Source organism: Numida meleagris, chromosome 14, assembly GCF_002078875.1.
Source record: "Numida meleagris isolate 19003 breed g44 Domestic line chromosome 14, NumMel1.0, whole genome shotgun sequence".
NCBI lineage: Eukaryota > Metazoa > Chordata > Aves > Galliformes > Numididae > Numida > Numida meleagris.
In genome coordinates, this window is record NC_034422.1 from 6,490,124 (window position 1) to 6,513,268 (window position 23,145).

The 23,145-nt window shown below is 44.6% G+C and overlaps 1 protein-coding gene across 2 annotated transcripts; it reads left to right on the top strand.

Moving 5' to 3' along the window:
- Positions 426-22,931, top strand: MAPKAPK5 (mitogen-activated protein kinase-activated protein kinase 5). 2 transcript variants are annotated; one of them, XM_021413393.1, is made up of 14 exons: positions 426-679; positions 4,495-4,568; positions 5,687-5,762; positions 6,948-7,045; positions 8,037-8,145; positions 10,511-10,600; positions 11,071-11,166; positions 11,798-11,878; positions 15,013-15,200; positions 17,438-17,558; positions 17,700-17,830; positions 18,455-18,576; positions 18,917-19,021; positions 19,657-22,931. In XM_021413393.1, the coding sequence occupies exons 1-14, from the start codon at positions 644-646 to the stop codon at positions 19,749-19,751; spliced, it is 1,422 nt and encodes a 473-aa protein (XP_021269068.1). In that variant the 5' UTR covers positions 426-643; the 3' UTR covers positions 19,752-22,931. The 2 variants fall into 2 exon arrangements, with proteins under 2 accessions (XP_021269068.1, XP_021269069.1); XM_021413394.1 differs by having other exon boundaries at positions 428-679; positions 18,455-18,570.

A 23,145-nucleotide genomic window follows, 5' to 3' on the forward strand; every position in this document is an offset into this window, starting at 1 on the left:
GCAGAACCCCGCCCGCGCTCCTCACGCCACGCCTCAGCGGGAGGCGCCAACAGCGCGCGTTCAACATCTCGCGAGACTTCACTCCGCCCCGCCCCCTGTTGAGCTGCACTCTTCTGACGTCACTAGGAGGCGCCGGTTCCTGGAAGGCCCCTCGGGGGCTTTCACGGCTCTGTCGCGCTGCCAGGGTTGTCCGCCTTCCGCCTGTAAACCGCTGCGCCGCCTCGGCGGCGGCTCTTAAAATTCTCAAGTGAGAGCCAAGAGCAAGCGGGGGGCTCGGAGCAGCCCTTCGCACAGAGAACGGCGACAACGAGAGCTCCGCGGCGGGCAGCGCGGCCCGGCGGGGCTGCCCGGCTCGGAGTGCCGGCGATGTCTGGCTCCCGGGCGGCGGCGGCGGCGGCTCTCGGGCGGCGGCGGCGGCTCCGGGGCTGAGCGGCGGCGCTGGGCCCGGCCCCGGCCTTCCTGCGGCGCTCCCCCGGCCCCCTCCGGTCCGGCCGGCCGGGGATGAGGTGCTGCGGCTCGGCCACAAAGGCTCCCCCGGGGCTGCCCGGCGCCTAGCGCGGCCCCGTGCCCGCTGCTCCTCCAGTCCTCGGCCCCCGGGCTCGTGGTGGGGACGGGCCGGCGGCTCCCGGAGCCCCGCGGGAGAATGTCGGGGGATCCCGAAATGGATAAAGCGATCAAGGTAAGGAGCGGCTCTCGGCATCCCCGCGGCGGGCCCCCGTCGCCACTTCGCGGTGCCCGCGGGGCTCCGGCTGCTGTCGCCTTCCTCGGTCCCCTGGGAGGGACCGCTGACAGCCGGGAGAGCAGCACCGAGGGTTCCCCTGAGCTGATCTCCTCGGTTAGGCAGGAGGCATCGGGGGGAAACAGTGGGAAAAGTTTGAAATACGCTACTTTAAAAGTAGCGATTGACCCACTGAAGGTAATTAAGAGGATATAAAGGGTTATTTGGACAATGCCACACATTCAGCGAGTGATGTGCTCACAGTCAGCGCAGATTCTGCTGCGGTCACCATCTCAAAACACAGAACTTACACCAGGAGGCAGAAATCCAATCAAACCTGAATTCTGACATGGTATCTGTGGAGCAGAGGGCTCAGCATAATGCTGGAAAGATTCATAGAATGGCTTGAGTCAGAAGAGACCTTTATGTCCCCCAGCCCTATCCCCTGCCATGTGCTGGCTGCCCCCCAGCTCAGGCTGCCCAGGGCCCATCTGTGGCCTTGGGCACCTCCAGGGATGGGGCACCCACAGCTCTGGGCAGTGCCAGGGCCTCAGCACCCTCTGGGTAAAGCATTTCCTCCTAACATCTGACCTAAACCTCTTCTCTTTTAGTTTAAACCCATTGCCCCGTGTCCTGTCACTGTCTGCCCATGTCAAAACTTGATGTTCCTGCTTATAAGTTCTCCTCAAGTGAGGTCTCCCTGGAGCCTTCTCTTCTCCAAGATAGGACTGAACTAAGTTCTGTGTTCAGATGAGTGCCTCTAATCCAAAGTACTTTCCTGAATCTGTTCTTGATCTGAACCCTTCTGAGTTGGGAGGGGCAGGAGCAGACACAGCATTGTCCCTGTACCCACACAGCAGCATTTTGTTGCATTTTTAAAAAAAACTCCTAAAGCTCTGATGTAGATCTTTATATGAAATACCAGAGAAATACTTAAAAACTGTTTGTTTTGAAAGTCTCCTGGATAGCTGCTTCAGCTGCACTGTGCTAAGACTGACGACAAAGCAGGGAGCCAGCGTATCAGCCTGGTGCTGGATCTTGTGGTTCGGTTACAGCCTGAGCTGTCTGAACACTGGGCTCAATATTCTTCCCATTTTGGGCTTGTTTTGTTCAAAATGCAAAACCCATGTCTTTTAAATCAATCTGGACTTCAGCAGTGAAGAACTGTGTTGGACTTCTCTTGCATTGTTGTTTTTTTGTTTTGTTTTTTTTTTTTTTGGTAGAATGAATCACAGAATCACAGAGTGGCTTGGGTTGGAAGGGGCCTTAAAGATCATCTAATTCCATCCCCTGCTGTGGGCTGGTTGCCACCCACTGTATCAGGTTGCCCAGGACCCCATCCACCCTGGCACTGGCACTTAGAGGAATGGGGCATCCACAGCTTCTCTGTGCCAGGGCCTAAGTGCCCTCATGCTGAAGAATTTCTTCCTAATGTCAAAGCTAAATCTCCCCTCTGTCAGTTTAAATCTATTACCCCATGTCCTGTCGCTATCAGAGCCCAATGAGCCTTGAAAAGATAAATCTTGCAGTGGCAAGTAACAGAGAAGGTGGCGAATGCCAATACAGGGGGTGTTTTTGTGTAGATCATTATATAGATTGGAATTCATTTATCTTACTAAAGGAAGCATTTATGAAGCCATGCAGGCTCTGTGACAGCACACGCTTTGCACAAAGAGCCTGCAGAGAGTCCTCAGCACGTTGTATTACCTCCACTTGATCTCAGCATGGATCCCTCAGTTCCTTCAGGTGACCAGTGGGCCGGGTTGCCCAGGCAGCCCCGGGGCAATGCTGCTGAAATAGATGTTGATATTTTCAGAGGGCAGATTTTTATCAGGGCGTTTCAAATATTTCACTCTGTTTGAATGTTATGAGTCAGTGTTGATTTACAGCTTTGTATGGTCTCGCTGCTAGATTTGGAGCTTGTATTTCTGAACTAGGAGATGGAAGCAATGTTGTATGTTAAGGAGCAGCAAAGTTCTCAAATGCTGTGTTTGGTATCATTAGGAAATGGTGAAGAGTGTTTCTTCATTACTAGATTATTCTTTCTAAATTGTGAAGCTACTTTTGAATGAAGATTTGAATCTAAATAAAAATGCAGGGGAAAGAAGTTGGCTTTTTCTTTAGAACAGTGGTGAATGCCCAGAACATGCAAGAGGAAATACATTTTTTTTTCTTCATTAAAAATTGACTGATTTGTAGTCATTGAGGCTGTTCTTCAGGAGTTGAGAACTACCAGATCTTATTCTCACTTCATCTGATTCATAGATCACGCGCTGCCCAATTCCCATTCCTCTCTCTTGTTCTCCCAACTCAGCTGAAATGGAGTTTCACTCAGTAATGTTCTTCTGAAATTGTGCTTTCACTCAGGTTATGTGTCCTTCGGTTCTCTGTGTCTGAATAGCAGGAAACTGAAATTGGCTTTTGCCTTATGTGCTTCTCATGAGGTAGTGAAATTGGTGTTAATTAAATTGAAGGAAGCACAAAGTGTTGTCTGTTTCAAAAGCAACAAACCCCTGTGATCCGCTGTTCCTGGCCTTTGCTTTTTTCCCCTCTTTATTTTAAAACTCCCCCCAAAATCTCCACTTAAAAACTGTCTTTCACTTTTTCCTTTCATGCCATCATCTATGATTTATGCGGCATGCACTCCAGATTATTTTTTCCCTTTATCTCCGTCCTTTACGCTCTCTATCCCTTTCAGCTCTTGCCTTAAAGATCAGCTTTCCTCTGGCTTTGTTTCCAACCCGTGTGGCTTGAGGTTTGGCTGCAGTGTGGCAGTGGGGCTCACCCACAGCTCCCGTAACGGGGCCACAAGCTGCGGGTCTGTCTGTGCCTTCAGCATCCTCCATTTGTCTGGTGAGCGGATGCTGAAGTGCTGCAGTTCTGAATGAAAACTAATAAAAGGGGAGAATCTGACCTGAAAAAGTTGCTTTACGTGTGGTTGATTCTTCAATATTTTTCTAAGCATTTTCTTGCTTGTTTAAGCATCCCTGGAGCCGGCTTTTGCTCCCACCTCCTTTGCTTGGATTGATCAGAAAGCAGAGCTTTTTGGAAGCCGAGCATGTGTGTGATTTGTGACCCCAGTGTGTATGCACCATTCCACGCTCAGTCCCACTCTGCGTTTGTCGGTGCTCCATTTGCACCCCACAAATGTTAGGACATGTTTAAGCATGGCCGCACCCAGGCTGTGTCATAACAAACCCCAGCCCTGGTTGTATGGATGTGGACAAAAGGATTATAAACATGAGCTTGGTTCATTCTCAGACAAGCTAAAACGAGTCGTGCAGCAGTTAATTTGCAGTATGATTCCAAAGGTTTGCAAACCTGAAGAGAGAAATGATTTTCCATTACACCGTATGACCAAGAAGGATGTGGTAATGCTGTAACTGGGCCTTTGCAGTCGATCATTTGCAGGAAGAAAGCTGGATTTAAGGGCTGGGGAGGGAGAAGTATCCTTTATACGCTTTCTGTGTTACAGCAGCTAGATCCCATTTGCTGTTCTCAGTAATCCTGCTTCAAAATGCCGAGGGGAGCACAGAAATCACTTTCTGCTGAGCTATACTCTGTGAGCATTTGCACTTAGGTTTAATTTTCCTAGGTGAAGCAGAACTGCAGAACAGGCTCTGTCTGCGCTCTGCTATCTTGCAGATCAGCTGCTGAGCTGGGCATTTGGGAAGGGCTGTAGTAATTTTGGTTTGTTTTTTTTTCTTTTGGTTTTTTCTTTTTTTTTTTTTTTTTGTTTCTTGCTCTTTCCCCTCCCCCTGCTCCTTATTGAATAGGAAACCTCCATTTTAGAGGAGTACAACATTAACTGGACTCAGAAGCTGGGAGCTGGGATCAGTGGCCCTGTTAGGTAAGGCAACACATCTGCGGATCTGTACGTAATCTCCGCTGTGCAGAAGTGAGTATATATTTTGAGCGTGCAAAGAGCAGAAGGCACGGTGGTGTTGAAGACTCTACAAGCTGATAAATATCTCTGTACTCATAGCTGATGTGTGAGCAGGGAATTGTCTGTTGCTGGGTATGCTGGAAATGAAAATTCTGCTCACTGCTGCCATATTCCTGATGCCAAGCAGCCCCACGGATTGGCTGTGACCCCGTGGCACTGGGAGGTGCAGCTCAGGCACTGGTGTCCTCGTGCTGCCCCATCTCACTGCTCCCATCCCAGTGTCCATGTTGGGGCTGTCAGCACCGTGTGCCCGCTGGCTGCTCTACCAGCTGCTTTTTCAGCTCCACACACGAGGCCCAGCAGAGCGTGCACCCAGCACCAGGCCTCATGTGGCTCTGTGACCACAGCAGGAGCTGGAAACAAAGCGTGCTTCCCTTTGGGAGCAGGAATTTGTTTTCCAGCTCTTGTGCACAAATGTGTGGGAGCCTGGTAGGCCGTTGTCCCCTGCCGCCATTTATCTTTCTGCTCATGCAATTGGCTTCTCATCCGTTTTCTGTCTCTGCCTCTGACCTTTATTAAAATATCCCTTTGTTCTCGATGCTTTTTGCTGCCTGTTCATAGGGCCCTGCCCTCTGACGTAATTCAATTGTTAATATTAAATGGGGGGAAGAGAGAAAAAGTGTGTGCAGCACGGCTGGTGGCCCTTCAAAATAAGGATGTCCGTGCAGAAACACTTGATTTATTGCAGATACCATCCTCCATGGGATATGCTCAGGCTGCCTCTGTGTGCTTTGGGTTTTTTCATCCCAAGTGGCTCTTGGGGATGAATAGAAGGAGCGCGTTCAGCCATTACCGCAGCTCTGAAGCAGTCTTCCTGCATTGCTGAAGGCAGAGCTTTGTGTCGGGTGGTTCTGCACAAGGTGTTTGGCTGGTGTGGAAGGCCAGAAGCTGAGGCTTTAGGCTGGGATGTGGTGCCCCGTGTACCCCATATTATGGGCATTCCTTGTAACTACGCATCAATTTGCTTGAAGTGTCTCTTTAACGTTCTTGCTGACCGAATAATTTTGTTGCTGTAATACCAGAGTCTGCGTGAAAAAATCCTCTCAAGAACGCTTTGCACTGAAAATCCTTCTTGATCGTCCAAAAGCTAGAAATGAGGTACAGTTCCTATTTGTTCTCTGCCATCTGAGGCACCGCAAAGGCTCTCTCTTTTGGGAAATGGCTGCAGCGGTTTAATATCTGTGTTCTGCAGGTCTTGCTGTGCAGGATTCCTTGTGTTTGGTCCTCCAGGCTTGTTCCTGGAGCACGGGGGTGGGAGTCACCAGGTCTTCCTGGCCCTGGGTTTTCCATGTTAGCTGTATGTGTGCAAGAGGAATTTTCAGAGCTCTGCCTCTGTCCCATGCAGTGTAACACGAATAGCTGAGGTGTGATTCTTGTTTCCACGCATCTCACTCTTGGGTGTCGCTGCTGTAAGAATTGCCAAGAATGCCTCAAGTTGCACACAAAATTGTTTGGGTTTGTCTGTGTAGGAGAAACTAAAGAAGCTCACTGATATCATTTGGGACTTGCTGTGGGTGATGAGCGTGCCAGTGCACCAAACCATCAGTCTGTTTAAAATAATGGGCAGCTGTTCAAGTTGTCATGAAAGCGGGGAAGAAAAAATACTAACTGTCCTCAAGGTTCAGGCAGTTTCCATTTGTGGACTAAATTCTCCCTTAAAATTCCCAGAGGAAGAAGGTTTGGGTACGAAGAGCATCAAGCCTTGTGGTCCAGGTTGCTTTAAATCGGGTGGCATTCCTCAGGTTTCTGTTTCAGAAGTCTGAGCAGATGGGTTCCTTCCATGTGTCGTGAGCGCTGTGCTCATCCTCTTGGCCATAAGAGCAGTAGGATAATGGAATTTCACGTTTTATGCTTGAATTTCCAGATATGTGCCAGCTTAAATCTGATCTTTATTACTAATTTAAAGCTAGTTCTTCTTTTAAATTTCTTGAAATAAAAAAAATAGTCCCAGCACAATTAAAAACAAAGACAAAGCAGCCCTAAAGATTGGGCTTTTTCAGGAACTGCTGGATTTGATCCTGTGATCTGTAACAAATGGAATCACAAAGTACAAACTTCTTGTCTTGGTCCAAGTGTGTAATGGCCGTTGGTTACTTATGTGGATATTTAGGTGTTTTAGATATTTCTAGATCTTTAGATATTACTTAATTTTTTGAATAATTGGAGGAGAACTTTACATTGCATGGGAGTGGTGCTGGGCAGCAGTCGTGGGGCAGAGATGGGAGCAGAGCTGCTCAGGTGCACATCGCTGTGTACAGTAATGTTTCTTCCCTTCTCTTTAAGGTACGTCTGCACATGATGTGTGCAACGCATCCAAATATTGTTCAAATTATTGAAGTTTATGCTAACAGTGTGCAGTTCCCACATGAATCCAGCCCAAGGTAAGATTGCACCGCGTGTTTCATTCCCACAGTTTGCTTTCCATATTTAGGCCAAGGTGTAGTGGAGTTTGCTTGTTTCTTTTTTGTTCCTCTCCAATCCCAGTGTGGCCAAAATGAGCACTCATTGAGGGCTCCAAACATGATATCTGTACTTCAGGTTAAGCAACATTTACTTTTTCCTGTTCTTGATGCACAAGCCTTTGCATATTTAAATAAACTTGAATCCTTCAGTACTGGTTTTGAGCACATTTTCATTTCTGAGGTTTTGCATTGATTCAGTCTGTGACACCTGCATTGGCTGACAGGATAAAATATAGAAGAACTAGAAGTCAATTTCTTGAGGCTCTGCCAGTCCTCATCTCCTTGATTTCTATACTTTGTCCTTTGCAATTACGGCAGTAAAACTGTAAATTAAAATCAGGAGGTACAGCAGAGTATTCAGACTCAAAAGCATTAAAGATGACCCTCGACCTCCTGCTTCTCCCATGCCACAAACATCTCCAGCGTGCAGGCAGCTAGCTAAGCAAGGATGGGGCAGACAGGTGTAGGTGTGCTCCAAGCCAGCTCGGTTTCATGCACTCTGCCTGCTTTATTACCCTTTGAAGGTGGAGCTGCACATTAGTGCGTCTCAACAGCTGCCAGACCCAAGCTGGTGGAAGGCATGGGTGCAGTGCGTGTGCATCTGTCTGAGTGCACCCGTGCCCGTGTCCATGGGGTTTGTTCCAGCTGGAGGTGGGATCCCAGCACGAAGAGCAAACTGTGGGCTCCTGGCTGACAGTCAGTGTGCTGGGAGCCTGAAAATCTGCAGCTTGTGTACAAAGACAACATCATGGAAGCAATGGCTGGAACAACTGTAGAAGAAGCGAGTGTGTCTCTTTTTTATTTTTTTTTGCCTGCATCAGTAGATAAGAAGTGTGCATTATTAGCTTAGCAATTCTGTTCTTTTTTTTTGATTAATTTTAATGTAACAAAATGAAATGCTTTTGAACAGGGCTCGGCTCCTAATTGTAATGGAGATGATGGAAGGGGGAGAGCTATTTCACAGAATCAGCCAGCACCGGCACTTTACTGAGAAGCAAGCAAGCCAAGTAACAAAGCAGGCAAGTTAACATCCATGTATAAGCAAATCCATGAATGCTAATGGCTAAAGTATTTAACAATTTCTTGGGCCGGGGGGGGTGGTGGGAAAAAAAGGAAGCTAAAATAGTCCTCAGTTCTGATCCAATGATCATTGCCTGCTTTGTTATAATCTGACAATGCTTAAGTTTCAATAGAAGGGAAGAATTTGAAGGTGCAGGCTAGTTCTTCTGTGTTGGGACCCTGGTGTCTGCTGTCCTTAGTGGTTTTCCTAACGTGGTTCACAGAACTTCAGCAAAGAGAACTCTTTCCTGCACGATCTTTCTGCTGTATGCCTCACTGTTGTCCTGACAGTGCTCCATCCACCAGCCCACAGGCTCTCACCGGACAGTGCTTGCTCCTGAGCTCCAGTTTGAGAATCATTCTTGGCTGTGACATAGAGTTTCTTCGTGCTCTTAAGTGGGGTAGCAGACAATAACTCGTGTGTCCTGGGTTGGTGGTTTTCCACCTGAGTTCTGTATTTGGTTTTGTGGAAGAACCCAAGAGGACTGTCCAACTATAGCTCATGTTTTCTGTGCTGTTTGTTCTGATTTCATTCTTCCCTCTCAATTTCTCTAGGCAACTCGTTCTTGAATGTTGTGATTTTAGAGGCTCGATATTTATTACTAGACATTTAAGTGTCCATGGGCTATTTGTGGCTTAGCAGTGCATCTGCTGTGACTAACTCACCCAGCTGGAGTAGGCAGGATGACAAAGCAGAAGGGTCTCTGTGGGATTCAGTGTGGGGAGCCCTAGTGTCAGTTCTCAGTTCTGGGTAGGTTTGTTCCCTTAAGCCCAAGCTATTGGATGACTTGTGGTGCCAAGTCAGAAAGCTTTATTCCCTGTAGTCACTGCAGGGGATAAAGGAAAGAGAACATGAGATGAGATTATACAGCATTTGGTGTAAATTGAAACCATTGTTTATGAATATACCCAGATCCCGATCACCCTCTTCCCCCTGTGTTGGGGAGATGATGGTTTTAGTACTGAGACAAAAAAAAAGAGGCCCAAATAATTTCATCTTAATTTTCTGTCTTGTGCTTTGAGTTATTTCTAATGAAATGCTAATAATGCTGTTACCTTTTTGACTTCATCCAGCAAAGAAATTAAGTGAAAATACAGAATTATTCTTGACATGTTACTGTCATGTCCTTTGAGAGGGTTGATTCTGGTAGTGCAAGGCAGTTACTGGAATTAACACCTTGGAAATATCTTTTACAGCTATACCAAATGATGAGACTTCAAATTGAACACTGACTGGATACGCAGTTAGGTTATTCATGCTCCAAGTAGCTCTTTGTGTTAACTTTTATAAGCAATGTTTATAAACAGTGGTTATAAATTTACTTTGGAAGCAGCATTAAAGCCTTATTCTTTAACCCAGCGATTCTCATCCATGTCTTGAACAGATCTTAGTTCCTTGTACCCAGCAATAGCTAAAACCTTGTCACAAAGCTCCCTCGCTGCATCTGATAATACTTATTATATTTGTTTCTGAGCTAAGTGAACACTGAACAACTTCTGTCACAGTAATTTGCAGTTGTTTAAAGACTCAGCACTTCACCCAGAGTGCTGCGTGTGGGTATGATCCTACAGGAGGAACACTTGCAAATGAGGATCATGTGCCTTTGCCTTACTTTGGTTTCAGTAATGCTGTTTAAGTATTTATGCTTTGTTTTCCTTTAAATAGGTTGTACTTTCAGGTGTACAGTCTGGAGAGCTTTCATGACAAGGTTACAGCTTTCTAAACCACGGCAGCGTAAGAAGTTGCCTTTGAAAGAACTAAGTAATACATTTCTGTATAATACCATGTGAAACGAATAGACTGTAGGCAGTACCTTCAAGAACTAAAGAATAAAGCTGCCTGAGTGGTGACTGTTAAGTCAGTAATAAATGCAGTAAAATATTTGCTGAAATACTGAAGCAAAAACTCATGTGTGACTTACGTAATCGCTGGAGAGCGTGCAAGTTCAGTGACCCCCAAGGGCTAGCACAGCATATAAAAGGACACTGTCATGACCCATTTCACTTCTGGGGGTTGTAATAATGCCCAGAGTTAGTCAAACAACAAGGGGTGGGAAGCACAATGCAACTTAGTTTTTATTTTCTGTTTGCTTTGAGTGAAATGCAAACTGAAGAGCTTCGCTGGTTTCATCTCCCTGTCTTCACGCTTTACTGCACTGTTGCTCTGTACAGCCAGGGTTGTCTTCCTTCAGAATTGTACACAAGGGGAATTAGAAAGGCTGGGGCCTAGGCTATGTTGGCAATGTCCTTTTTAAAGCTACACTAACTCTCCAGGCTAAAGGAAGAGTTCTGTAACTGCAGCCCATTTGTTGTGCCCTTTTTCAGATAGCTTTGGCTTTGCAGCATTGCCACTCACTAAACATTGCACATAGAGACCTCAAGCCCGAGAATCTCCTCTTCAAGGACAACTCTTTGGTAAGATTAAGTCTCGGTATTGTTTTTTGCTGCTGAATTTTGTAAAATGGCTCAATGGTGATTTTTGGAATAGTTTAAAAATGTAAACTGACATTCACGCAATATTTTGGTGACAAAAAAGAAGGACTTTTGGCTCTATGCGTTTCCATGCTCTGGTCTACTCGAGGTACGGTCTGTCCATGCCACTGTTTGGTATGGGTCAGGTTCTCCTCCTCAGTGCAGAATCCTGTGTGGCCGTGGGGAAAATCCTCTCTGCCCTATTTCTGCTCCTTGTGTCATTAGGATGTTTTATACACACGACGTAGCTGCTTTGACTGAAGCATGCACACCATGCATCATCTCTTATCTGCTTTGTGGGATGATAGGTGTATAAACATAAGACAGGAATACATGGGGTAAAGGTAAGATGAGTAGGAAGCATTAAGGATGTAGTAGAAAAGCTGATTTTGTAATTCAACATCTCGTTTTAGGATGCACCTGTTAAATTGTGTGACTTTGGATTTGCCAAAGTAGACCAAGGTGACTTGATGACACCACAGTTCACTCCGTATTACGTAGCACCTCAGGTAACAAATGATTACAGTTTTAAGTTTTAGGAGTATGATGACCTTTTGCTTGTGCCTTCAAAATAATCTAGTTTTAAAAGCTCTTATTGTCTTATTAAAAGCTTCTACATGCAGGAGTCTTGAGTAAATGTGTAGGAGCAACCTTTCAAGACTGAGTGCTACAGTGATACACTGATCACAATAGGAGATCACGATGCAGATTTCCCAGATCGTGTAATTGGTTTGGAAAAGTTCCTGCTTCACAATCCTTGTAGCTCAGGCTCATGCAAGATGACATTCAAAATGACTGTACTGAAACAATAAGGTTCTGTAAAGGCAATTGCTTAGGAGGAGGGCAGTGTCAGAGGTTTACCAATTAACTTCGACTTGGCCCCCCTGTCATTATGCATTGAGACATAATTTATAGTTACAGACAGGCTGGTTTTTGTAGTGCTGCTTTACCCACTTCACTGAATTTTTCCCCTGTGTCAAAAGATTCAGTCTTAGGAAGAACAGATTGAGCCTGGCAGTGTTCAATAGCTGCAATAAGGCCACCAATGGAAAAGAATCAGACATCTTTGGCATGGGCATCTTTGTTTGTGGTGTCTGTGAGCTGCGTGCGTTTTGCAATCTTCTGCTCTCATGGCAACAGGTATTGGAGGCACAAAGGCGACATCAGAAAGAAAAATCTGGTATCATCCCCACCTCTCCAACACCTTACACGTACAACAAGGTAAGCTATGAGACAGTCTGCATGTCAGTGTCTTCAAAGCTTTTGTTGTTGGGTTTTTTTTTTTTCCCCTCCACAGATTCAGATGCTGTACAAGTAGTTTATAGGTGCAGTTTATCACCTAAGACAATAAACTTTATTGTCCTCAAATTTCACACACTTACAGCCAGGAGCAGTGAAGTTGTTCAGGTCTCTGACAGCCATACATCTAACTAGCCAGACATCTCACACTGAGTTAAAAGCGAGACTGACAGGAAACTGGAGGGAAACACGTTGCTTGCTTCCTGGTATATGTATGTATCTTTAGCTATAAGGAAGTACTATCTTTGGGGCTGTATTTCTCAAGTGTGTGACTTATTCAACTGTTCTGAAAGAAGGAATAGAGTGATCATGCCTACATTGGTATTTCTCCCCTTAAATGTGCTAGGGCCAGCCCAGGTTTCATTCACTTGACTGGGAGAACTGGTACAAGTAATGATCTGTGCAAGTAGCGCTCATTCAGGTTAGCAGTGACATGCTAAAGGGCGGAGTGGACTGGATCTGTGTTCTTTTCTGACGGAGTGAATAATGGAATGGACATTTGGTCCAAGCCTAATTAATGATCCTCCAATTAAGGGGAAAATATACACGCATTGTTAACAGAAGCACTAAATGTTAGTGAGATTTTTGAGAGACCAGGTGAGAAGTTCTTTAATGTCCAGAAGAGGCTGATTCAAATGAATCCTCTTCTCTGCTGTCAGCTGGAGTTTCTGGATGTGCAAAGCACTGTTCAGGCTATGTTGGTCAGACAGTCGTGGTGGTGTTTTGTCTGCATCAGGGCCCTTCTGCCAAATGACTGGTAGCACATTGCATTGTGTGTAGCAGGAGACCAAGGGCAATGACAGCTGCTGCTGGAGTCTTGGCAGAGTTCTGACAATGTGTCTTGAAAGGCTGGACTCTTTCTTGGCCATTGCAAAACATCTTCTTCCATGTCAGGATCGCTCACCTCACAAGGCAGGGTCAAGTATTGCACTACTGTGGATTGAAGCAGGTTGAATCTCAGATAAAAGCCCTCTCCAAGGGACTCCTCTTTCATTGTAGAAGGGTAGGTGCAGTTCAGAGTCACTTGGAAGTGATTGCTCACTGTTCATGTTGCTAAGTTAGATAGCTGTTTTGTTCTTTAATGAGCCAAATAGCCTTGGCCAGGGCAACTAAAGCAAAATATGGGCCATGTCACAGAAGAGCTTTGTAAACAGGTATCAACTAGAGTTTTCACACATGCTAATAAGTGCCTTGATCACCTGGGTTTTACAGTGTGATGTAGTGAATTTGTTTGCATGTGTTTCATTTAAAGTACCACTTGGTCACTCTGAACTGCTTTCAGTCATGGTGGCACTGACTGGAAAGGAACAGCCTCATCCTTACCTTGCCAAGTGTGACTCACTGCAAAAGCAACTTCTGGCATATGCCTGGTTTCCCCAAATAGACTGTGCTAAACTCCCAGGTACCCTGTCCTTCCACAGCAAGTCAGAGCCTGGCAGAAAGGCCTGTGATTCACCTTCATGATCAGCAGCTCCATCCCACAGATGTAAATTGGAGGAAAAAAAAACACATATGTGATTTCCTGAGTATTTTTGTCAAGGTGCGTGTGCATTGAATCAGGTGTGTATGTTTGTCGAGGTAGAGGAGGTTGACTCTTGGAAAATAAAATCTGAGAACCGTATCCAGAAAGAACTTAGATTTAGACACCTGTTTCCTACTTGTACACCTAAAGTCCTATTGGTGTCATTAGAAATTATCTCTAGTCACTGGAAAAACAATAAAAAGTACGTGGCTAAATAGAAATTAAGACTTCTAGATCTATCTGGCTGACTCAAATACCTGTGTGGAGTGACTCTGTGGACTTTTCCAGCATCAACATTGGTGTGTTTTGTAAAAGCCAAAAGCGAAGGCTGTGGTTTAATGATCAGTAAGAGCTGATCCAGGTGTATTCTCTCTGGAAGGAAACATTCACACCTTTGAAAGTCGCTTTCTGGATCAATGCTGATCCAGTCAAAAACGGCCTTGGGAGCTGCGGGTTCTGTTTGCCAAGTTTGTCCGTGTGGCTCCATGACCAGAAGTGCAGCATCCATCCCCAGGGACAGTGTGGTGCTGAGCAGCTGCACAGGCTTCTGGCTTTGTAACGGATTGCAGAACCTTTCCAGCCCCTCAGCTCTCCACATCTGCCCTTAGGTAGCTTTCCACAGCCACCTGCACCTGGCTGGAGCTCAGGATTCTCCTCGCTGTATATTCCTGACCCTCCTTTTGTTGCCATAAGCCATTGGATGTCCCCTGGAGGACTGATAGGGCTGAAAACCAACCAGTAAAAAAAAAAAAAAAAAAGATCCCTGCACAAATGCAGGAAAGAAATATTGCAGGTGGGTGACCAGTGTAGAGTGAGTTCTTCCAGCCCCAGCCTGCACCAAGTGATACCAGAGCTGCATCTCTAAGGATGTGCTCCAGTCAAAGTCTGTGCAGTTACGATCCTCTTCCCTTCTTCAGAGTGGTTGTGAACACACAGATATCCAGATTCTTCTTTTTTTTTTTTTTTTTTTGCCCCCTAGTATCACATTCTTAAAAAATAACTGAATCGTATTCTGATTTCTGTTCTGACATTCAGAGCCAAGGGTTCAGCTATCCTGAGAGGTAATGAATACGCAGCTCGTTCCAGCCTCTGACGCACTGCAGTTTCCATGCAGGTTGCCATTGCCCAGCACAGAGTTACAGGAGCACGTTCTGTAAACAAGATGGCTCGAGTGCTGGGAGAGTTCAGCTTGGCAGCATGGAGTTACCTTGTGCTTGCGTATGTGCCAGGAAGATAACTTAAAATACACTTCTAAACCAAACGAGTGGGTAGAAATAGTGAGCTGGTATCATTCTCGTGAAGGAAAGAATACAACATCCAGCAGCTAAAAGGGAGAAAAATACTTAGGAAATGTTTCTGATGGAATTAAGACCTTATGAGAGAGGAAGAACAGTTCCACGAGGATGCTTAGGTGGTTTTGTTTCTTTTGGAGCTGTGCTCCTGTGTCCATAGGGAATCATGTAGAACGTTTAACATAGGTGCACCGCTGCTTGCTGCAAATTGCGCCCCAAAGTGATCGTTTCCTTGCTTTCAGAGCTGTGACTTGTGGTCCCTGGGTGTCATTATTTACGTGATGCTGTGTGGATACCCTCCGTTTTACTCCAAACACCACAGTCGGACAATCCCAAAGGACATGCGGAAAAAGATCATGACAGGAAGTTTTGAATTTCCAGAGGAAGAGTGGAGCCAGATCTCAGAAATGGCGAAAGACATTGTGCGAAAGTGAGTCAGTTGAGGAAAATGTTGTATTGCTCTGTGCTTATACTGAGAAATCGGAAAATCACTTGTCAGTGCCTTATCACAAAGGGATTGTTTTTCCAGCGGTGGGGTGAATTGTCTGCAGCACGTACAGCTGAAAAAATTCCTATGTTCAGCGCTAAAGAAGTTTGGTAAATACTTCTCCCCTTCCCCCCCTTCTTTTCTCTCTAACTTTGTTCCATTTTTGATGACCCCGGAGTTGCTAGAACATATTGTGCTTTTATTCTCCAACCGACTGCATGCCTGCGGGCACTTTGTGGGTGTACATCTCCTGTGGGACTGTCCAAACTCCTGTAAAACAAAGGGCAATTGGGTGGCTCTATAGGAAATGGCCAGCTGAGTCCATCGGTAGCTCTCTCCCTTAGAACCCTGTGCGCTAATATGCAGTTTCAAAGGAGTCTAGAGGGAGGTTACGATCTGTCACAAGGTGTCAGACTATGAGATGAGGTTTTCCCTCGGTATTTTATTCTCATTGCTGCTCAGGAGCTGGTTTTCCTGCAGTACACATCTCTCTTTTGAAGTATTTCAAACGTTGTGATCCAGTGGTCCTATCTGAAAGCAAGAATGGGACACTGATTATGTCCTGACCTCATTTAATTTTTTTAAAAGCCAGATGGACTTATTGCCTTTGTATCACCAGGGGAACTGGAAGGACAAAAGTGGTAGGAATAGAAAAAACTCAATCTGTCAAGCAACTTTAAACTGTTGCTGTCTTTTGTGATGTAATGTGAAACCTCCAAGGACTTAACGTAGTTTGGAAAGGGTGCTGAGTCCTGTTCGTAGCAGTGCAGGGAGAACCCAAATCTTTCACCAAATAAATTGTAGAGTATGTCGCAGTGAAGATTCTGTTTAAACCGAGGTCAACAGTCAAAAGGTTTCATTGTGTTTTAAAATGGCCATGAAACTCAGCTCACGGAGCGCTGTCGCTTGGATTCAGTTCATTTCACTCAATTCTGAGTAATGTTATCAGGACTCGCTTTCTGGTCTGTCTTTTCCAGCCAAAGAGACTGAATTTGAGCCTACAGTGCAGGAGTACATTTTGAATTTAGGTACTTTTGGAGGCGTTTACATTTTATTTGTGTACATGCTATTCACATGAAGGCTTGCTTCTGGAGGTCCTATTTTGCATTCAAGAGGCCATTTCCCTTCAAGCATGTCGAATTGATTTCTGACCCCAAGCCTTACAAGCGGGGCTGCTTGAGTGTAGATGAGGGCATTGAAAACTGATGGAAAAGGGAAGGCATGTGTCTTGGATTACCACTGAACTGACAGCCTGTTTGGCAGCATGGCCTTGCAAGTGAAATGTTATGAGCTAGCCTGCAGTCTCGCTGACGTTTTGTAGAAGTGATTTCCACTTTCTTGGTACATTAAACAATTCCGCTCTGCGGCCAGGAAGCTGATTTAGAGTATTGTCTGAGAAAGTGTGACAAAACCGATCAACTCGTTCTGTTCCTAATTTAAACATTTGGAATACTTGTCAGCGCTCTGCGTGAAATGTTATTTTTCTATTAAACAGTTGTGATTATCATGGGAACGTGAGTTTATCTGCATAATCTCTTTCCAGGGTGTCTTTCCAGTAACATTTCATTCAGCAGGCTTTTCAGAGATTTCAGAATAATGTTCCTTTTCATTCTGAGTCGCTGTAGCTTGCCAAAGCGTCCATTATTTGAGGCTTTTACCGAGGGGAAATAAAGCAAAGGGGTTGCCCAGTGAAAGCAGTTAATTCAGAAAACAGGTTTTGAGCTTTGAAACCTTGCCTTACTTTACTATGCCCAGAGTCCTTGTTCTGCATATAGACTGTCATGCAGATGAGCTTTAGACATGGATTTCTACGGCGTGTTGGTCTGGATCATTTCCAGCTTGTCTGGAAGATAATTTCCCATGTGGGAGGATGTGAATATAGAGTTCAGCTGAACGCAGGTATTACCGAAATGGCCTTCAGTGCCTGCCTTTCTTTACACTGAATTGCTGATTATAACTGAATGAGCTGTGGCTGCGTTAAAATATCACCGCAGCAAGGCTCAGTGAGGCTGATGGAAAGTCGGGGCTGCCTGGAGGTCGGCTGAAGGTCCTGGTTATTAGGAGTGGTTTCTTTTTCGGTCAGTTTAGTGTTTAGAGATTGCGAAGTGCTCTGATCTCACAGAGCCACGTGTTGTACATCCACAAAGACCTCTTTATGGACTGATGGATTCCTCTCCCAGGCTGCTGAAGGTCAAACCGGAGGAGCGGCTGACCATCGAAGGAGTGCTGGACCATCCCTGGCTCAACTCCACTGAGGCACTGGATAACATCCTCCCCTCTGCCCAGCTGATGATGGACAAGGTTTAAACAATGTTTTGTTTTATCAAGAATGTTGCACAGAGGAGCTGGATAGCTCCTGGGCGGTTTGAGGGTTTTGTGTCACATCGTGGCCACAGCTAACATTGTCCATTAATTCACAAAGCGTAATTCTTTTCATTCCAGGCAATGGTTGCAGGGATACAACAGGCTCATGCAGAACAGCTTGCAAACATGAGAATCCAAGACCTCAAAGTCAGTCTCAAACCCCTTCACTCTGTCAACAACCCTATCCTGCGCAAAAGGAAATTACTGGGGTAACTCTCTAAAGCTGTTTTTGAAAGATCAGAATGTAGGCAGCTGTGATGCTTGGAGAGTGACTTTAAACATGTTACAGGTTCATTCAATTGTAACTGTGCTCCTGAATTTCTGATTTGGTTGCCACGCGTTTCATGCAGAAGGGGGTAGTTGGAGCAAGTCGTACTTGCATGATATGGTGCCTCTTCCAAGATATGCCAGTGAGGAAGGAGATGGAATAGTTATTATGACAGTGGAACAGGTCCACTATGAGAAGATGAGTCAGATGTTGAGTAGGGAGGGCAACATGGGAGAAAGAACTGCAAATTTTTTTTCAGATGTTAACATTTATTGACCAAAAAAATGTCAGGTAACCCCTCTTTGTTCGGTTATCTATTTGAAAAACAGAATAATCAATTTTAGGATTACCCTTCAATTAAATTAAATTAACATTTATTTTTCTTCATTTTCTTCATTTAAAGTGGTTTCATAATGCAGCATGTTGTAGTAATTAATGCTAAATTTGGCTCCCTTTCACAGCTTTCCAGACAGTGAAAGAGAGTGCTCTACTGGTACGGTTATGCAACGAGTAACAGACATGAGTTGCATTCAAATTGTAATTGTTCCTTCTTGTTCTTCTGCAGCACTAAGCCAAAGGATGGTGTTTACATCCATGACCCGGAGAATGGAAGTAATGATTCCAATGTGGCTCTGGAAAAGCTCAGAGATGTGATTGCTCAGTGCATTCTACCACAGGCTGGTAAAGGTTGCCACTTTTAAGAAAGTTACATTCCTAAGTACACCAGGCACTGATTTCTTTTCCTGGGCCTTGGGATCAGTCTGTGTCAGTACTGACAGTCTGTCCCAGTCTGTCTTGAGAGGATGTTTTCTGTGGGCTGTAGTTTTGGTGCATGCATAATACTGGTGTCAACAGCGACGCGTGGAACTGTTAACATTAACTTCCAAACAGGAGCGTTTGCCTTCAGGCCAGTTTCCTAGTTTGCATGAGGCAAGGGGGAATAACTGAACATAATGTTTACTAAGCTCTGGATGTTGCTCAAAGGCAGACTGACAAAGCTCCTGTTTATCTTTGTTCTCCTAAACAGGAGAGAATGAGGATGAGAAGCTGAATGAGGTGATGCAGGAGGCGTGGAAGTATAATCGGGAGTGTAAGTTGCTGCGAGACACTCTTCAGAGCTTCAGTTGGAACGGTGAGGGACTCCTCTTCCCTGCAGAATGGTGCTAATGCTGGTGGATGGGTGGGAGCAGGGACCTTATCACATGGAAATGAAAACAAATTTGAGTTTGTTCCAGGCTGCTATAGGTTACAGCCCTTCTCCAGCATGGATGTTTTAGAAATGAGGCTTGACGTTCTTCTTTAAAATTCCTGTTTGAGGTTCAGGGTAAAGCTTGCAAAGGCACCGAGTTGTTTGGGAACTTAGCACAGATAGATAGATCTTCACATTAGAAACTGCTTCAGCTGCTTTCCTTCCAGCCCTTTATTACCCTGGTTCGGTTGGAGGCTGCTGCCCTTATCTCTGTCAGCACATCTCTTCTGCTCAATTTGGGGAGGAAATGAAATTAAACTAGGCCAGCTGCTTTTGGGACTGTTCAGATGGCTCCTTGACAAAACAGAGCATAGTGTCAGCCAGATTTGCAAGCCTTGGCCATGCCTCTTCCTTAATTTTTTTTTGTTTTAAGCGGAGCCAGAGATCTTAACTCGTTTTGATGGCCCTGCAAATGTTGTCCTAAGTGCATTTTGTGTCCAGCCAGTGTACGATGCCAGCAGTAATTACTTTCCTCCATGTGCACAGCACCTGCTGACTACCTGTTCTTTTCCTTTCAGGCAGAGGATTTACAGATAAAGTGGATCGACTAAAACTGGCAGAAATAGTAAAACAAGTTATTGAAGAGCAGACAAACTCCCATGACTCTCAATAGCTGGAGCTTCTTAATCTTATTATTATTATTTTTTTTTTTTACCATTTAAGATTTATTCTTTAACTGTAAAAAAGTATTTTTATGTAAATTAATAAATCATAATTATTTCATTAAATTTCCATACTGCTTGAAAATGCTGTATAGTTGTAGATACAAAAAAATCATTGGTACTGTAATATTTTTTTAAAACTCAGTTTCTTGAGGTATATATCACTTACGTACTGTTAATCGTAAGTCCCCCAGATGGGGCAAATTATATTGTTAAAAACCATTCTTTTTCTTAATAACCAGTTGCAGAAGCTGCCTTCCATCTGCTATACATACAGCCAGCTGCAGTGACTATATATGAAAAAGACAGCCAGTTTCTCAACACCCTGCTCAGTAAGTACTTGAAGCAAGTGCTGTGAAATACAAACTTCATAGCTACCCTTTGCACCTAAATTCTGAGTCTTTATGTAGAGGCAACAAAATAGCCTTCTGTTCTGCTAGATGACCCCAGAGCCACGCTTGGCCTTGCCAAGGGCACTTGAGTCCATACGCTTGCTGTGTTTTTCAGTTCTGATCAGTAGCTGTCTGTCTTTCTTCTGTAACCCATCTTCCTCAGACCTTCTTGATGGCCTAATGGCCATTCAGCACGAGGCGCCTCTTTTTATCATACTCTTCAACAGCAGAATCAAAGAATGTTCTAGTTACTTATGTACAAGTTATTTTTATTTTCCTGGTGGGATCTTCTACAGACAGCAGTAAGTATGGGGTCCGTTTGTTTCGTCTCCAGATCAGAAGCTGTGTGTGTTCCACCCTACTCTTTCCTCTCTAGAAGATCCAACACTTTGTTTCAGACTTATCCTCTTGTTCGAAAGAGATCATCGTGGCAAGGGTCGTAGTGCTGCTGTGTGAATCCACAGTGATCCTTCTCTTGTGTCACCCTCTGGAGTCCAAGCTCCCCATCTCTTTGAGGCCTTTGAGCTCCTCCTGGCGGAGCCACAGATGCAGGGCTGCTCCTTGACACACGTCCTTACGCTGCCTGGACCACGAGGCTGTCCAGGGCAGATTCTTACACTAGTTTGGAACATTGGCTCCAAAAGCTGCTTTTTTTTTATTTGAAATGAAACAAACAAATGAAAAGATTCTGTACATATTTCTAGTTTTCTACCTTCTGACACTTTTCTTTCTTTTGAGACTGGTCGAAGGCTTTTTATAGAGATATTTTGGTACTAAACCTGTGCAGACGTTGAATGAGTTTGGTCTGCAGACTGAAGTGCCAATTCAGGGCTATTAGTAATGACTCTTGAACATTATTGTTATATTTCATAGCTCGTTAATTTTGGGTTTACATTTACAAACTTGAGCCATGAATCTCCCAGTTTCCTCTTATGGCAGTCCAGCCTCCTTCTTTTTTGTCTCTTTTCTATAACAGACTTCCTTGTAACCTTTAGCTTGGATGGCAGACCACTGTCTGACTCTTTCTATACAATTTTGTAAGCGGTAACTCAGTTTTTCTACATGAAGGAGATGTTTCATTTCCCATTCTTCGTCAGCACCTTGTCAGCTTTCTTTTAATCGTGTTGACGGTTTTCCAATGCCTGATTTGCTGCAGAGTGAGAACCACAGTCCCTAGCTAACCATCACTTTCTCTGATGGAAACAGGGAGTTTTAGCATAAGCCAGAACTGTACTTCTGACACTACAAGGAATATTTGTGTACTGACATGCACTGATGATGACTGTAGGGAATTGGCAGGAGATGAGTATTTGTCATTTCTTATCTTGCATCAGCAAGTTTGTAGGCCATATATGCATTTCTGTCCTTGTCCTATATACCAGAACATGTCAACGACCACACAATCTTGAAATGTTTTGATATTTCCGTTTTAACTTGAAATCTGTTTTTTGGGGGGGAAAGCTCATTGTATGGGAACTTTGAAACATGGCAAATACATAAGGAAATCACCTGAGTTTGAATAGGAGTGCAGAAAATTCCCCACAAAAGCACTTTGCAACCCTGCCCTCTGAGGAGGAAAATGCTCTGGCACTTTCTTGGGAGCCAGAACTTCCAAGCAGAAACGTGGATCAGGCTGTAGCTACACTGGTTAACGCACCATGCACGCAGCAGGCTGTGCCACACCACAGCCTGATCAGCTCCAAGCAGCTTGGGAGCATATATGGGAGTATAACATCAGGACAGGATTGTTCTCTGTCAGATTGATCTGGTGCTAAAGACAGCAAGGGCTGTACGCTGGTGTGTGATGGTCTGTAGAGATTGCTTCAGCCTGTTTCTGTACTGCAGCAGTTCCTGATAGGGGAGTGAGTGCACTTGTGATTGTGTTTTGGTGTCTGAAGTGAAGTCACATTTCTAAGAGCTTTTGTGATGAGGAACTGCTTTTTATGGGTTTGCTATTGATTTTAGTGTCTGTGAGAACTGAGAGTGGGCTGATCTAAAATGGAGGCGGGGAGGGACAGATTAGGAGAATTCGAGGTCAAATGGTTTTACTTCTGTGACAAAGTTGATTCTTTTTACTCTTGAAAAATGTTATGTTCTAGATTTCAAAATCAAATTCACGTGAATTGATCTCATTTGCATATTTTAAAGTGATATTTTACTTTCTCTTTCGTGTTTCTTATCTTTCAGTTGACATAAATGCAGGATACCTTGTCTTGGTTGTGTAACCTGTTAGTGGTAATAAATCCACTGATGCTTTACAGCAGACTGTGAATATTGTAAATATCTTGAGCTGGAAGGGCTGTGTGGGAACAAAGAAGACATTCTTTGTACAAACACTAAAAGGATATGGGAAAGCTGTGTCGTTGGGTTGGTGGGTTGGTTTGTTTTCCTAGAGTTTTATTTAAGAGAAAAATCTCAGAAATCATTTGACTTTTTCAAAACTTTATGTATATCTGACTTCTCCTGTGACTTGATTATTTAAGGTATATATATAAAAAGGTTAGAAGAACTTGACTAGGAGAAAGATTGGAAATAGCAACATGTCAAAGTTTTGCTGTCACGACTTCACGTTTTGCTTTCAGAAATCTGAATCTGTCCTCATCTGCCATGTTCAACTCCTGTGTATGTTTGCATTTCTCCTTTTCAGTGTTACCTGTAACATGTTAGTTTATTTCTGATCAGTATTATATTGTAAATATTACGCATCAGTGTATATAAATGATTTTACTAAACTTAAAAGTTACTGGCCTCTTTTGTTTGGCCCCAAGTCCCTTTGGCACAGAAGGGGAGAAGACGGGGTGGGGGGGGGGGTCACCATGCTCCTGGTGCCACCCTGAGCTTTCCCACGCCCCCCCTGCCCTAGCAGCAGTGTTTGGAAGCTTTGGTTTTGTATCACTGAGATGAAAGAATGAGTACCAGAAGGTAGGCTGGGTAAAACCCTGGGAATTCATGT